Source organism: Mastigoproctus giganteus, chromosome 4, assembly GCF_048544385.1.
Source record: "Mastigoproctus giganteus isolate SK-2022 chromosome 4, ASM4854438v1, whole genome shotgun sequence".
Lineage (NCBI taxonomy): Eukaryota > Metazoa > Arthropoda > Arachnida > Uropygi > Thelyphonidae > Mastigoproctus > Mastigoproctus giganteus.
In genome coordinates, this window is record NC_143578.1 from 228261291 (window position 1) to 228278836 (window position 17546).

At 38.6% G+C, this 17546-nt stretch overlaps 2 protein-coding genes across 2 annotated transcripts in view; one reads left to right on the forward strand and one right to left on the reverse strand.

Annotated features, from left to right (window-relative positions):
- Nucleotides 1-11839, forward strand: part of LOC150087460 (uncharacterized) — a 64152-nt gene extending 52313 nt beyond the window's left edge. The window contains exons 5-6 of the mRNA XM_090372081.1: nucleotides 11350-11483; nucleotides 11585-11839. Coding sequence (XP_090228207.1) covers nucleotides 11350-11483; nucleotides 11585-11690 — 240 coding nt within the window. The 3' untranslated portion in view covers nucleotides 11691-11839. The remainder of the gene's footprint in view (nucleotides 1-11349; nucleotides 11484-11584) is intronic.
- A 393-nt stretch (nucleotides 11840-12232) lies between these two features.
- Nucleotides 12233-17546, reverse strand: part of LOC150087461 (SCY1-like protein 2) — a 412155-nt gene continuing 406841 nt past the window's right edge. The window contains exons 16-18 of the mRNA XM_090372082.1: nucleotides 16299-16501; nucleotides 16046-16198; nucleotides 12233-12972 (exon numbers count right to left, since the gene is read on the reverse strand). Of these exons, the coding sequence (XP_090228208.1) occupies nucleotides 12949-12972; nucleotides 16046-16198; nucleotides 16299-16501 (380 nt within the window). The 3' untranslated portion in view covers nucleotides 12233-12948. The remainder of the gene's footprint in view (nucleotides 12973-16045; nucleotides 16199-16298; nucleotides 16502-17546) is intronic.

The following is a 17546-nucleotide window of genomic DNA, read 5'->3' on the forward strand; positions in this document are numbered from 1 at the left end:
AAAGACAAGGATAGTGGTTGTTACTTGTGTAATTTTAATGTAATGTGACTGGATTGTCAGCAAAGATTAAGCGCAATTATTTACTCCAACCTGGATTCAGCCGTGAGACTGATCCCTCACGATGAAGGTATGTCAATTCCAATACCTCCACAGCATTTGCTTGGTTCTTTAAAAGACGATATGGATTGCGATGAAGATGCGATTGGCGGAGACCTGAGAACTTCAGCCGATCCTGAGTACACACCCGATGAAGAGACATCGCGGCTGGAACTGTTTACGCAATATGCGATATTTATTTATTAATCTGTTTATTGCTCTGCTCAAGAGCCACCCCCTGGACAGCAGTAAGCTAGAGGGGGTGATATTTACATATAGAGGTTAAGACATGGACATGTGTCCGGCGGTTACATGGAGCACATGTATGCTTAACCCGAAAGGTACAGAACTTAGAGTCTTTATTATTTTACATACTTGAAAGTTGTGCAATACCGAAGTGTCTCGAATTAAAGGATATTATTTTCTCAAAAGCGCTGTAAATTACAAAACCATGAGAAATTTGTACAAAATGTAGAGAATTGAGGCAGTCCTTCACCGGTGGTTGCCCGTGGTATCTCTTCAATCTTGACTGTCCTAATGCACACAGCCAGGCGTCTTTGGAGTAGTAGATTCTAAGAGAGAGGACCAGTGATGGCTTCACTTTATTTTTCATTCATCTTTCATGGGATGCATTATCGTGACAATTTTCCTTCTGGTCGCATCTCATAAGTGTACGTTTGCATATGTGTCCGTCAGCTTCTGACATCTGTATATATGCTGCTCGCAGAATTTATCCAGGTCGATGGTTAGATTGTTGATTAAATCTACCGTGTTTCCTGGGAACATGCGTCTCAAGTCTTTCAGGTTGTTCAAACTGATTGTGAGTGGGAGCCTTGGGTCCATTTGATTCCTTCCGGCAATGCGGGGAGTTTTTATTAGATCAATAATGTCAGGGGCGTCGAGTCGTCTTGTGATTAGTCTGGCAAGTGTAAGAAGGTTTGCTGCCACAATCTGTTGTTTCCATGGGGTGACTTCCAGATTTATGCAGAGCAGGGCCCTAGAAATGGTGTATTGGTTGCCAGTCCGCCAGTTGAGCCATTTCAGGAGCCAGTATTCCAGGCTGAGGAACTTGTTGAAGTGTGTTGTGGGACCAGAGGACCAAATGGTTTCTGCATCGAGAGGTATGGGATAGACACATCGAACAACAAATTTCTTTACCAGTTCGGCGTCATGAATTCCCGTTAGTTCCTGGCGGATCGCCCACATAGCGGAGTACATTTTGGTTTTTGTGTTCAGGAGGTGAGCCTGGAATGTCAGCCCCTCATCCCATACTAATCCGAGATCCGAGATATGGCCCTCTCCGAAGATAAAGCCGAACTTCTTTCCTCGAAAATAAAACAGAACTAGTTGTTTAAGAACGTCAAAGTATCAAAAAATAAACCAAGAAACCAAGTTTTGGCGACGTACAGTAAACGGTAGCTCTGCTATTGCTATGAATCAATGGAGTTTTTAGGGAATTATCACAAGTACACATTGCATCTGAATGGTGTGTCTTCATCGACTCCTAAAGGCGAAGCCTGAAAGCTGTTCTTTTGCAAAACGGGAACTCAAAGCCTTCCCATTGTCCACTCTGTTCATCTAAAGGAGGATTTTACTTCCACTTCTCCACATGAAACTTGACCCAATGAAGAGTTTCATGAAAGCGATGGATAAGATGAATTCGAGAATATTTAATTACTTAAGTTAAAAATTTCCAAAGATCAGCGCTGCGAAAGTGAAAGAGAGAACCTTTATGGGCCCCAAATCAGAGAGCTTCTGCAGGACCAGAGCCTGGAAAAATGCCTCAGTGTATTTGAACTAAAAGCATGACAGGGTTTCAAGATGGCTTTGTGGAAACGTTTTGGGTAACCACTGGTCTCCGCATACAAAGATGAAGTTCAGAAACTGCACGATGCCTATAAAAATGGGATGCCGTATATCTCTAAAATTCATTTCTTGAATTTGCATTTAAACATCATTCTCAGAAACTTTGGCACGGCAGGGGGAATGATTCCATCAAGATTTTGGCAGAGTATTGAAGTTGTACCACAGCATCCCGAAAACAGTGTATCTATCTTTTTTACAATAGTATACTCTATTATTCTAAAATATGCATATGTGCGTAAAGTGCATTGGGTTTAAACTTTTTTTTAAAATTTATTTATTGTATTAGGCGGTCCTTGCCAACCTGCAGCAGCCCCAACCGCATGTACACAAAATCATTCAACTAAAAGCCAGTTAAAAAAAAAAAAGATAAGGTAATTTTTGATCAGGAATGTATTATCCAGATTATAGAGTCCTTTAAAAGTTCCAAATGTAAAACTGATAAAAATGTAATTGTAACCAGTGTAATATGTTTTGTAATGAAATCATCTCAGTTATCTTTTACTGATATTAACAGCAGTCGTAGTAGGAAAACTACACGTGCCAGAAAAATATCTGAAAAGATAGGTTATTTTTTTGGGGTTGGGGATTTGTTCCCTTAATTTTTGTCTTCTGGAAATTTTTGTGTATAGCGTTGGTTCTCGAAGTGGATTGTGAATGACACAGATATGTCTTATCTGCTCGTCCAAAATTTGCTGTTGAAAAATACTTATGTAAGGTTTGCATTATCGTCTAGTTGTTTGAACTCACTGATACTTCTGTAGCCTAGTTCTAAAATGGCTTGCAGAGCTCTCTCTTTCGTTACTAAGAGAGATAAGAAAGGTAAAACAAAATAATAGTTCAGCGTCATTTTTTACGCATTCTTTTCTTGGTGGATTTACGTAAGGTACGTAGTCCCACCTGGATTCCTCCTTCGGCCCATTACTCTTCATTCTGTATATAAACGATCTTTCATATGCGGGAGTGTTCAAAACTAGCATTTAAAAAATCATTTTGATTACTTTTGACTATTGAGGAATTAAGATACTTATATCGGCTTTAACTTTTATGTGCAATTAATATTGTCTTTCAAAAGGATTAGAAGAGACAATTGTATTATGGCCAACGATATTGGTTCAATTATATTATGGTTTCGTTGACCATATTATAATTGAACAACAGAGGTGCCCTCGTGGGTAGCGCCGCCCTTCCCACAACGGCTGGAAAAGTCAATGACGTGAGGAATTTTTATGGCTCATTTAAACAACGTGACTGAGTTAGTAGGTCTCAGACGAGAGTAGCATGGCTTTTTTTCTTCTGGACACTTTGGTTTTTCATCCAGCAAAGGACAAATCGCCCACATGTTAAGCATCTGGTTTAAGCTTAAAACGTTTTAGGTCACTAGTTTAACAAAAGAAGTATCCTTGAAAAGCGCAACGCCATTATGTAAAATACACTGGTGTCCAAAATTTAAGGAACAAACATAAAAATATAAATAAATCTGTCCTTTTATTAGTAATTTTATTTAATAATCTGTTAATAATACACAAAGATAGAACAGATTGCGATCTGGAATTACAGTTATGCAAATGACACTGAGTTGCGTAGTGCATATTCGATTCCATTTGATAACATATTGCTGTGGTAGTTGTTTTAGAATCAATGCCTAGGCATCGAAGGCCATGCGGCATCAGCATATTATGTATAGTTGGTGATGTCTGTAAATTGTGTGCATTTGTTTTGCCCTTTTTTCTGGATAAAACACCAGTGGGAAAAACCCATTCCAAGTAACTCAGCTAATGTGATAAAAAAAGGCCAGGAAGCTTATTAATTATTATTATTATTAAGTTATTATTAATACCAAAGACACCTATTTATCCGCTGCTCTAGATTTATGAATTTGTTTCGGTCAAGTTGTATTGCATTGGTTCCATATTTCAGTTTAAATTATGATGCAGCTGGTTGTTGATGATTTTAACAAATGTAATCGTAATTTATGCTGATACCTCTATGGGGATAATCTCGTGACTAGCGATGGTCAACGGTTTGGCACAGCTTCACATTTTCATTGTAATCAGTGATTTATTTAACAGAACTTGCTGGTTCTGTTGTACTCATCTAGAGGTGCCATAGCGCCGTTTAAAACTGTTTTCTTTTCTTATTGTTTCTTCGTGATTTTGGATATCCTGATTATGAATATGATTTTTTTTCATTGAATCTATGGATTCTCCAGAAATAAAAAAATAATATTAATTAGCATGTAAATGTAATTTTTTCACTTTATATAATCGCCGTCCTTCCCACCCCGGGTGGGTAAAAGGCCCAAGTTCGAATCTCGTTAATGAAGCGAGGAATTTTTATGGGCCTTTTTCACACCATGGCTGAGTTAGTTGGTCTCAGAAGAGGGTAGCATGGTTTTTCTCCCGGAAACTCGGGGTTTTCGTCCAGCAAAATAAACAAATCGACCATACGCAATTTACAGACATTATATAACGACGCAATATGGCCTAAGTCGCTGATGCGGTTAAAACCATACAGCAAACAAACAATTCTTTAATTTACCGCAAGAAAACAGAATTTTTTTACGAAAGGGAAAGAGTGTATTATATTGCCAAAAGTAACCGGCCACCTGCGTGTTTCAAAGAGCCTTTTATTGATGCAATATTTAATTACCTTTTGGCCCATCTCTGGCCTACATTACACTCTGTATCTTCGTCAATAAGACTTCGAACAACAAATCTTTTGATAAGAGAAAGGCGGTATTTTTGATGCATTCCTTTTTCAACATAGCGGTCAAGGTCCTGTTGGCCTGGCCCGAAGCCAACATTTCAAGTTGTCTCAAGAGATTCAGTGCATTAAGTCCGGAGTTCCGGGCAGGCCAGTGAGTCTTTTGCACTTCCATGTATTCAAACGAAGTCGCTATAGGTTTCAGAATGACGACGGGATATGGTGTGGTCATGTTGAAACAGAAAACGGTCCTCCATACTGTTGAGGAAGGGCGGAATTGACCAAACCAAAATGTCAATTTACCGAATTGTTTGCTGCCGCTCTTCAGAGAAATAATCCGTGTGTAAAATCCAGTGCCATGCAGCTCCTTCCCTATCGCCCTTCTAGTAATATCAGTTTCAGTGGCCTCCCTGATTCAATTAGGATCGGCGTGATTTGTGTAATTCTCTTCTGAACGCTTCCAACTTCTGTGGTATTTTATGGCGACTCACTGGAAGTTGTTACGCTGAACATGGCGACACATCTACGGCATTTTGTTGTTCCGCTGACTTATAGCGTGAACTCAGTTACTTTTTTATTTATACGTGGCTGGTGGTTATGGTTCTTTTATCCCAAAACCCCAATGGGGTCCGCACACTTTTGACAATATACAGTAGTATAAAATTGCCATCAGTTCGGATACACTTGGACACTTCAGTCAAAAAATGTTTTTGGAATTATCGGTATTGCAGGAAGTTCAAAACTTCGGGATGGGCGAAAACTTACCCTTCCAGATATCGGTTCAATTTATAACGAAGATTAAGTTTTTAAATAAATTTTTAAAAATTTCAAAATTTTAAATACAGGTAACCCCCGTATAACATGGTACTTCTACAACACGGTTTCGCTCTAACACGATTGATAAATTGCGGAAATCCTCGCACAACACAGTACTTATATAACACGGTTAGAGAATTTCGGTAAATTCGCTTAAGGGTATTTGTGAGCTTTTTTTGCGGGGAAAACTCTGCTATTATGTTGGATGTAATTTTTCAACATTTCCACTCTTTTTGAATCCCCGCTGTTGACTCGCTAGTCAAAAAAATTATCGAGAAAGCCCTCTATTTATTTTGTTGGGAAATCCCTCGTGTTACTTTCTGTGTCATTGAACTTGAACTTGTGGAAAAAGCTAGATTTCAAAGTTTTATTACTATTGGAGAGCACACCAGGCCATCCAAAAGATTTAAGTCAACCAAACGTTGAAGTTATGTTCCTAATACCACAGTTGTACTAGGTTAATACAACTTCTTTCATTCAGCCATTAGAACACGGCATTATATTCACCTTTAAAACACATTACATCAGAAAATCTTTACAATGGATTTGGAAAAAAATTGTTTTCGAATCTATTGAAGTAATGGAGACATGGAAACATTTCTCAATTGTATCAGAATCATAGCTTTATCGCTGAAAGAAGTAAAACCGTCAACGTTAAATGCGTGTGGAAAAATGTATCGCCACAATCAGTTCATTCAGGAAATATGGTCGAACCGGCAGCAAACGGAATCAGTGCGATAGTAGAACTTGCCACGTCGGTAGGAGGGGAAGGTTTTGATGATATGACTGCTGAAGCCCTCGTGATAGCACAGTTGATAGAATCGCCCTCCTCCCCACAACGGGGTGAAAAAGACCTGAGTTCGAATCCCACCGATGAGGGGAGGAATTTTTATGGGTCTTTTTCACAACATGGCTGAGTTAGTTGGTCTCAGTAGCATGGTTTTTTCTCCCGGAGACTCAGGTTTTTTGTCCAGCAAAACAGAAAATCGACCTCAGGACACACGCAATTTATAGACAATATAAATTGCGTGTAACAGAGTAACATGGCCTTAGTTGCCTACGCTCCATAAAAAAAAAAAAATTAATAAAAAATAAAAGATTTGATTACTGAAGACGTTCAAGAATTACTAGTTGAAAAAGAGGCGGGCGAAGCTTGATTTGGTGGAAATGGCATCGCAGGTAAAACGAAATCAATTCAGAGGATGATAGCGTTGATGAAAATTCTAAACTTCGAAATTTTACACTAAAAAGCATAGGGGAGGCATGAAGTTAGCCGAGCAATTAGAATCTTATTTTTTGAATGCAGATTCTTGAATAAAAGGAGACCAAAGTACAAAAGGAAGTTTCAAAGATGCTTAGTTCCATACGAAGAAATTCACAAAGATTTATCAAGCAAAAGCAAACAAACCCAGATGACTGATTTTTTAAAGAGAGAAGATACACGAAATCTAGAATGGTGTATTTTTGTTAGCTTTTGGAACGTAACTCCCATTTTTGTACTTTTTCTTAGTCCCGTATAACACGGTTTCGCATAACAAGACATTTTATAGGAATCTAACTACTGTGTTATATGATGGTTACCTGTACATGCATATCAATGTACATATTCAAATACTCGATATAACAGAGGGGGTGTTAGGAATAAATTTAACACCCGCGTTATAGCCGAAAATAATGTTTTAATTATGAATACGTAATGGATACACATTGAGCAACCACTTTTATTGCAAGCAAATTTCAAACGTTCGTTTTTAACATTTTAAATGGCAATTGCACCGTTACTGTACTTTTTTTAATAAGTCATATTTTAAAATTAAATTGTTACGCAGCAATACTTCATATGTAATTAAAAATGAAATTTCAAAATTGTAAAGTTCTTATAACGAGTCTGCATTATGTCTTTAGCAGTTTTTGTTATTCTTCGTAGCTTTGAATACGTGCTGTTATTTATAAAAATTTACTTGTATAATTGAGGGAATATACCTCGGAGGAGAATATGTAGCTCAGTGGTCCATCCATAATTCAAAAACATCTGGGGTGGTTTTCGAAATATTGAGTTTGTCTTTCGCCAATATCTCTTGCATAATTTGTGTTTTGCCATAAACGACGTTCTTTAACATTCCTCTTGGGGGGATCCATGATCACACTCGCGTTATATCGGAAACGTGGCGGAAACCGTAGTATAACGACGCTCGGTATGTCGAGTTGTACTGTATTTAAGAAGGATTTTTCATAAAATTGCATATTTTTGAAAGTATGTGAATATCCTATATGATATAATGAATTAAATAAAATTATAGGCTGAATTGGATAGCCAATTAAAGAGAAGGGAACTGTAAATCAAAAATGACTAGTTTAATATATGAAGTAATAGCAAGCATCAGATAAGGGTAGGATAATTTGGTTAAAGGTGTAAAAAAAGGGGGAGAAAATTACAAAATTTAAAATCTGATGCAAGCTAGAAATATATATTTATATATAATCAAATATTTCATCAGGGGACTACACCTGATCATGTCTCAAAAACTGCGTTTCTATACTTATCCATGTTTGTGGAAGAGAAGGAAATTTTAAAATAAGTGAGAGTAAATAGGAGGTTAAAGCAGCAAAACTTCCACAAAAATATGGACAATGTAGTCCCAACGCAGTGTATGTTATTAAACATAAGAAATTAAAGTAAAACAAGAAGTAAAGTTAAAATAAGTGCTTACAGTGTAACTTAGATGCAAAATAGGTGACTATAAGTGAGAATTAGCAAATGGCGCGATTTAGAAAAAATTGAGAGAATTTGTATAATGATGTAATACAGTATTAGAAGATAATGCAAGCAAATGGTATAAGGCAAATGGCACATGCTTTGTACAAATCTCCATTTACAAGATTTGTAAATTTGCTAATTCTCACTTATAGCCACCTATTATTGCATCTAAGTTTCACTGTAAGCACTTATTTTAATTTTACTTCTTATTTTACTTTAATATTTTATGTTTTACAACATACACTGAGTTGGGACTGCACTGTCCATATTTTTGTGGAAGTTTTGCTGCTTTAACCTCCTACTTACTCTCACTTATTTTAAATTTCCTTTTCTTCCACAAACATGAATCAGTATAGAAACGCAGTTTTTGATACATGATCAGGTATAGTCCCCTGGTGAAATACCTGTTATGTATAAATATATATTTCTAGCTTGCATCAGATTTTAAATTTTGTAATTTTCTCCCCCTTTTTACACCTTAAACCAAATTATCCTACCCTTATCTGATGCTTGCTATTACTTCATATATTAAACTAATCATTTTTAATTTACAGTTCCCTTCTCTTTAATTGGCTATCCAATTCAGCCTATAATTTTATTTAATTCATTATATCATATAGGATGTTCACATACTTTCTCTCTTTCTCCCACCTTCAGTAGTTACAAATCAAATTTCTACTATATGGCTAATAATAATAATAACTCAGTCTGTAGCTGGATATTGCAGCCACATATTGATTAGCATATTTTTCGGACTGCAATTTCAACATTCCTTGGAAATGAGTTAAATTCTGGTCTTGAAGTTGGCACTTAAAGAGTTCTAATTTCATCTGAAAAGCTTTGATGTGATTAAACAGGACATGCACCAGTTGATCTTTTGAGTGCTACCAACTCTGCTTTTGTTCCAATCATAGCTGGGGCTCCATCCATCGCCAACCCTGTGAGGTTTTTCAAACTGAGGTGATATCTAGCAAGAGTCGTTTTCGTAGCTTCCAGAATGTCTGTTCCCTTCGTGGTTCCTTTCAAGGGACATAAAGCCAACAGTTCTTCAAAGACTAAGTTCGTCGTCGATCCCACGAATAAAAATAGCCAATTCAGCTGTATCGGTTAAATCTGTGCTTTCATCCAATGCTAATGAGTAAAATTTGCATGCTGGCAACTTTGTTTTCAATGTTTCCTCAACATTCAATGCCAGTTCTTCTACTCTCCTAGTAACAGTCATTCGAGACAAGCGTATTATTATTATCATCACTATTAGCCATACGGTGCAAGGACGCCTGAGGCTTATACTGCACCAGCCAAAAAAAAAAAAAAAAAAAAAAATTTCCGAGTTACCTAGAGAGAGGACCCTGGTTGTGCCAACTCATACTCACCAGATGTAAGCCCCTGGGATGATCTTTTTGAAGGCATCAGTTTTGTTTGGGCACACAACTTCAGCTGCTGCTACAAGGCATTCCTTCACAAATTCTCTATCAGAAAACGGTTTCGACCTTTTGAGCAGTGATATAACTAGCTTTGACATAACTCTCAGCATCCCCAGATACTTTCTTAAAAACACTGATTGTTGCGATTTTAATGATTTTTTGAGCAGGTTAAGTTTGTCTGTGCGTACCTGACCACGGAGACTGACGAATTTGGTTGCATGTTTCGTGTCATAATGTCTTTTCAAATTGTATTCCTTGACAGCGGATATTGATTCCTGACATATTAAACAAACAGGCTTTCCATCAGTTTCCACAGACGTATAAATTAGTCCATTTTTCGTTGAAATTGCGAATACTTCACTGTAAACACGTTTTTTGCTGGCACCCGCCATTTGAATTTACTAGGGCCCGTTATTACCGTTGTTATATAACAAAGGTAATTAAAACTTCACTAAATCATTAAGTTCACTTAGCTTTATTTTTACAACACTCAAACAACGTAATAAACACTAAAGAATTATTAATATTAGTCGTTAATAATTGAAAGTTCGGAAAGAGCGCGTCGCGAGATCGAATTCTGACTGAATGACTAAAATCCACGGAAGCGCAAGTATATATATAATATCTTGACAGTTTCTAGAAAGGTTCAGCGACTCGAGAATACTTTTCTGGTAAACATTAGAACTAGAAAGTACGCAAAAATGTAGCAGCGCCACCAGTGCGCGCTCGTTGAGAAGCTGAGCTTTGCTTCTTAACCGATAGGTGGCGCAGGAGTTGCTACATTCCATTTTGCGCTATTATGTATATATTTTTAAAAATCTTTTTTGGAAACTTCGTTGTGTTCGCGGGCCAAAATGAAGCACATGCCGCAGCGGGCCACAATTGGCCCGCGGGACATGGTCTGAGCACCCCTGTCTTAAGTAGTACTTCCGTACTGCTTAAAATCACTACTTTTCAACAGTAGTAATTTTTTCCTTCCAATTTTAGATGCCAACATCTGCTTAACTTAGTTCAATGAATTTTCACTTTCTCAATTTTGTGAAATTGAGAGAGAGAGGGGCATCATTTTAAGTATCCAAAACTTGGACACTACATGTGTTGTTGTGGCGGACCCCCAGGGTTTCCCTGGACGCTACAGCAAGAATATGAAATGGCGACAGCAATCCTTGCCTAGTTTGACTGTTTTTATTCCTCTATTTTTACACAAATATACTCCCATGCGCCATAAAAACCAAAAAACACAAATATACCTTTTAAAATCCAAGAATTTGTTCATATTAGACGAAAACATTTCATACAACTGGTGGTGGGAGTTAGGTTTTACTGTTTGCGTTTCGAGTCCCGCCAATTTCTTATAGCCGATGCACTTCCATTTTGGGTCACTGTTTACGTAGAAGCCAATCCGAAGAGCATTACTAAACAGGAAACAAGTAAGGGCTTATTATTTAATCAAAACTTCCCATAAATCATCAGCAACAGTGATGTCGCGTTGGTCTCTATCCCTCTTTATTTCGGTTTCGTGACCTTCTACATAAGGGAGTACTGTATACACTTACCGTTTTCTTTACAGTTTACTTTGAAGTGTAAAAAGCACTTCACTCGCAGAAATATGTAGAGTAATACTTTGAATAATTTCATCTGGTGGCCACGTTACTTCATTTCGCCCCCGTTTCTCTTTTTTACTAGCAACAAGAAGAGGAGAGAATAAAGAAAATACAGACGAAAGATCGAATTGAAGAGGTGACGAGCGCAATTAACGACCAGGCGGAAGAACACAGACATAAGATAGAAGAAAAGATGGAAGCCACATCCAGGATGCGGTAAGAACACTTCTTCCGAGAGAACATCGTACTTTTTTATCGCTGTCAGTGTAATTCCTAATATTATCGATTAATTCCATATTTTCCTTCTTCTTCTATAGGGAGCAGCACCTTCTCGAATTACAAGCAAGGTTGCAGGCCAAAAAAGAACACGCGGAGAAAGTCCGACAACGCAAACAGATGATAGATATTACGCCGGATGCCTAGTACGAATCGGCGAAAGATGAAGAAAAAAAAAACTGCGGTTTCAGTATGCACATCCGGTGCCTTGGTATGAAGACGGGTTCTTTTGTATAGTTGGTGGACGGACCAATTACACGTGAAAGAAAATATAAATTTAAGCGCGAAATGCAGCCTGGGGCTTTTATTGGACTTTGGTGTTAACCTACGACCTCAAAAGAGTTGGGGAGAAATCAGATGAACATAATGACGTCACACCAGTAGCGAATCGTATCTGTCCAAGTGTTGTTACATAAACCTATCAAGTTTTTTGATGCGCTTGCGCTATGGAAACAGAACACGCTTATGTTCCCGAGGCTCTAACACAAACTTCGATTTTTTTTTTTTTTTTTTTTTGTACACGAAAGACTATTTTTATTTCACAGGTTTAATCCACTACTCGTGGATTTTTAAGAGTTGTAAAGCATTACTGAATAAATTATCATTTATTATCAGCAGTTCTTAATTTGAAGTCGATCTCCATACGTGTGTGTGTGTGTGTGTGCTGTATTAATTAAATAAAGACACCATTGCGATGGGACACGTTTTATTTTCGACATTAAAGAAATCGCTAATGAACCATAAGCGAAATATATCTTTCAGCGATAAAGGAGACAAAAATGTAAGTTAAAGAGCAAAATGATGCAGAACTTGTCTACGTGCTCCAGGTGCAAACTACTAAAGCTCTGTACAGTGAAGTTTGGAATTAAAACCGGAAACGGAAACGCCAAAGAACGAGTATAACCGTGTCCTATAACCTGCCAAAATTTACATCTAAAGAGCGCAAAGATTCTTTAGAACACTCAACCGGCGAAAGAAGTTGGTGAAACAGTTCTGTACACATTTCGCTCTGTTGAGCGGTCGGGGAAGGGGAGGGATTGTCGGTAAGAGGGTTTTAGTAATTTCGGGCGCTGTCAAAGATCCTCTTATCCTCGCTGCGACACATTTACATAGCGTACAGGAAAGGGTCTAGTGAACATTGCAAGGCGACCTTTCTCTTTGGTCGGTTTGGATGACGATTGTCGAGGGATGCTAACACGCTGGGTCACTGGGTGTGTACGGAGCATCTGACGGTGTCGTACGAACACAGAGGGCTGCGAGTCCTGATCAATAAGGAGGTGCTGAGAGGCAATCAGACACCCAACTATTGCTTTTGAGCGGCACCAGATGGCGTTCGGGCAGTTGATGATTCTCCACCCTGCGGAGGTCCGAGGTCACCCCCTTGTACGTGGATCCTGGGACGAGATTATTTGCTTGAAAACAGTGATTGCTGAAAAAGAAAATGGCGGAAAATTATTAATTAATAAACGAGGAAAAATATTAATGTATGCTAATGAGTTGTATGTAATGGAACCACCTCAAAAGTCAATTTCAGTTTTTTTTTTCTAATACAGGAATAGTTTGATAGTAAAGTGGTGTCAATAATGCTTTCTTACAAAATTTAGGTCGAAATATAAATAATAAAATAAATAAATTTTCTGTTCATACTCCGGGACGACCAAACGATCAGAGGAGTTTACAAGACACACAGACTACAAGAAACAGCACCGTATTCAGTAGTAAAGGGCTTGGACCCTGGTCACTCAAGGCACGTGTACTTATGCTCTCGCGCGCCTGACCACTAGGCTACGGCGGCCATATATTGCAGTGGAAGAGTAAAGTGGAAAAAGCAGGTTCGTAAATCGAGTTCCAGGACTGAGTCCACTGCACGGACGTTTACCATGACGCCACGCACCGTGGCGGCTGACCTAAGTCGTTGCTTCCCTCTACACGGTCATTTGTGTAGCGTTCGAACACAGTGAGAGAACATTAGGAAAAGTGAAGGAGGAATTGGTGGCGAGTTAGTCAATCTGTGACAACAGTTGTTTGGTTTTATCACCAGGAAGCTCGAGTTTTACGTCCAGCAAACAAGAGCCGACTGAAGAGTGCACGCTATTAAAGACACTATCTACCGACGCCTCACAGCCTCAGTTGCTTTTGCAACTAACAGACACTTCTCAACAAACAGTTGCGATCATTACTTTGGCTTTTGGGGTGGCCATCGTGTATTTGCAATATAAAACTTATAATGTAAAATCACAGTGAAGAGGAAACTGAAAGCATTCACAAATCAAATTGAGTAATACAAAGCAAATGGACACTGTTCAAGTACTGTACAATAATTCAATAATAATTCATCCTTAATTCTCAACCAATAAATAATTATCATCTATTTCGAAATACTTAGGCTTCAGTGAAAACAACACAATTATATTCTGTTTTAATCTACTCTAGATAATTTTAATTGATTGATTAACATTATCTGCAAATTTTACTCTCTAACCACATTTCTTGCGTGGTAGCGCAGTGGTATTCTCACCTTCCTCCCCACACTGGGTGGAAAAGGCCCGGGTTCGAATTCCGTCGATGACGCCAGGAACTTTAGTGGGCTTTTTTCACTCCGTGGCTGAGTTAGTCGGTCTCAGGCGTGGACAGCAAAGTTTTTTCGTCCAGAGAACACACGCAATTTACAGACAAAATAAATATGGGTAGATGTAATCATTTACGGGGGACCCTAATATCATAATTTGTTGTTTTAACCACATATTTCCCTCTAGTTTTATGCGTAATGTGTTTCTTTTGCACTTTATGGTTATCTTTGCCCTACCAAAGAGTGGCGGGAAGAATTCAAATTGGTGTGCTGAACATAAGGATGAGCAGTTACGAAATATTTAACGAAATATTTAACGCAATGTTTTTCCAGCTTAACTGAGAAAAAAATAAGCCACTCTTTTAATGTGGTTCAATTCGTATCCACGCAGTCCGGACTGGAATCAAAGAAATGGGAATCTGCCCTAGCACGGGCAGATTCCCATTTATGAGATCCCCAACGTTTGAGGATCTCATAAATTTTAAGTCGCATTTTGCTTTCTGTAGAATATGACTAATAAAATAATTCTATAACATCTAGAAACCATTAATCTTATTGGTTCCTTTTTGAAAGAATTCCTCATTCGCATTAATAAGTGATCATAATTAAAGTGCCCGTGTTAAGCCATTAAGTAAAAGAATGCTAGATCGTTGTTAGATCGCATGTGCACTGGTTATTACCGAAATCTGGCAGTTGTGGACACACACACACACACACACACACACCTCCATTCCAGTGGAAATGAGCCTCATTATTCACACGCAAAGGATACGCCAAGGTCATGCATTCGTACCTGCTGAAAACAGCAGCCGAGTTTCCGGACCTCTACAGAGGGGTCACTGGGATTGCACGTTCTTATAGGGGTAAAGGTCAAGCATACTTCTAAAGCCTTTTAGAAAAATGGCCAAATTTGCTTTCATTTTCTTTCATCTGTATTTCAATGCCTGAAACCATTTTCGTAGAATACAACACGTCGAACAAGCAAACATTATGCGAAATTGCTTGATTTCGGGACTTCTGCTCCGCCATCGTCAGTCTACATGTTTCGGAACTAAATTAACCCCCCTCCCCCCAACTACAAAGTCCCTTGCAGGGAGTTGCGAGTCTCTTGCATTCTCTTGAGACCGAACAGAAAACTGACCAGTACGGGAATGTGAATTGATCTCGATGCTACGACAAGTCCATCTGCTCGATGTCGCAGATGGACAAATTCACCAAAGGGCGTTGTTTACGGCGGGTTTTTAAATAGGTTTATTAGTACAACTATTAACCGGCTTCTAAATACGTCCGTGCCCAACTTAAAAGACTTTTTTATTTTTGTATTGCTGAAACTAACCAACTTATAAAGGGCGCGCCTTATTTCGGGGTTCACCGTTCGAAGCCCACTTTTACTACAAGTGCGTACATATAACGCTATTAAGAGCAGGTAGGCAATGGGACAGGATGGGGATGTAAGATTTAATTGAAGCACTTGAAGATCAAAGGGCAATGGCTGACCATTAAGCAAAGCCTATGGAGCCATTACAAGTGCATATTTAATGCGTACCATCTCGGACTTTCTCTCACCTGTCACATTAGACTCGTGCTTTAAATGGGAGTCACTTCTCTTTTGGATGCGTCCACAATTACAGAAACAAGTGCATAAGGCGGTTACTTTGCGGAGTTTAAATGATCTCGTCTGATATTAAACTGCGCCGCTATCAAATTATCCGAGGCAGCGGTAAGTCTGTTATCGGTAATGTCGCTTTATGTACGTGGTTTCCATTATATGGCGCGCACCATTGACGGGATTCTGTTTACGCGGGAATTTGCACAGCGTTCCTTACCACTCGCGGTGTGGTCGTGTCGGAACCGCTTAGCGAGGCCCTAATAGGGTTACCTGTTACGCGAGGAATGCAACTGATGCACGAGAGGAAGCATCGATAATACTCACCACACCTGAACCAATCTGCTGCAGGAGACTGGAGGCGGAGTTCGCCGGGCTGGGTCCCTGACTCGCAGTCGTGGCGTACAGGGCTGCCGCAGAATATCGCCTCATATTGGCTCGACTCGAACTGAAGAAGTCTATTCCGAGATTGGGGCTAGACTGAAGAAACCAGTTAAAACTACTTAGAAATCGGTAACTTGGAAGTTTAAGGGTATCTGCTCATTGAAATTTTGATTACAGTCATTAATAAGCTTCTTACTTTAGGTGATGTGAACTGGAATCTGGCGTCTTGGGGTCCAACGCTAGAATGGCGTCTCATTTGAAGATTTCCTGGCGTACACGAACCTTCTGGACTACTGGGGGCCACCAGTATTCTAGGAGGCTGAATGGTATTGTCGGAATGGCGTCTTCCCGGTAGGGTGGCCTGAACTCTTAACAGGTTAGAGTCTGGAGATGAGGATGCTACAAAGTCCAAAAAAGAATTGCAGATGACAGTCGATTCTGAAATCTTTATAGTTTTAAAATTATATTCACGGTCTGGAAATATTCATAAAAATATATTTATAAATAAATAAATAAATTTATTATTTATAAATGTATATAAATATAAATATAAATAAATATATTATTTATAAGATGGCGTAGAAGAGGAAGTCATATCAGAAATAGTATCTCCTTGAGATTGGATGCTTTTATAAGGTTTGACAATAAAGTTCCAGGATCGAGTCGATTCAAAGAAAATCAGATGTTAGAATGAAAAAAAAAATATATTTTTTTTAAAAGTAAACGCCTGGGGAACCGATAAACTTGAAAGATCACTAGTAGGAAACGTTGCTTCCTCTCAGCATGGATTTATTTTGAGAACAAGATGCAGTCCTGGAGGGGAAAAATCAGATGAACAGAATAAGCATGCCACTTGTTTTACCAATTCGTAGGTCTCGGTGTCACTTTTCCTCAGCTCGAAGTAAAATCTAATGCTCGTTCTTTGTTCCTTCACTAAGGAAGTAAGAACACTTCAACAGCTTTAACACGACTATGTGCGAGTGACGTAAGATACGTAAATGACCTCTTAGAAGTGCGTGTAGTGGATTCAGTCCTGGAGCGTAACTGTCAAACCATCAGTGTATAACAATCAGTGTTAAAGTCCAAAGAGCAGTATTATAATGGAGATAACGCCATTAAATAAGAATTTTCAGACGTGGTTGCATTTCATAATTTCGGACTGTACTTAAGGCAATCTTTAGAAAAGGAAACCACTACATTTTATCAATTAACTCACATTAATTCTATTCTATGAAGTTCTGCACGCGTTAGGGAGAGAGAGAGAGAGAGAGAGAGAGAGAGAGAGAGAGAGAGAGAGAACTGACATGAGATGTGAAAAAGGAGATATTCACCGAACTCGAGCAAATCTCACACCTTCATTGATCCGTGCGTCAGGTAATTACACGCTGTTAATTAAAATGCAGTTTTGTCCCTCCATTAATTAAGTGAATGGTCCTTTTGCCAG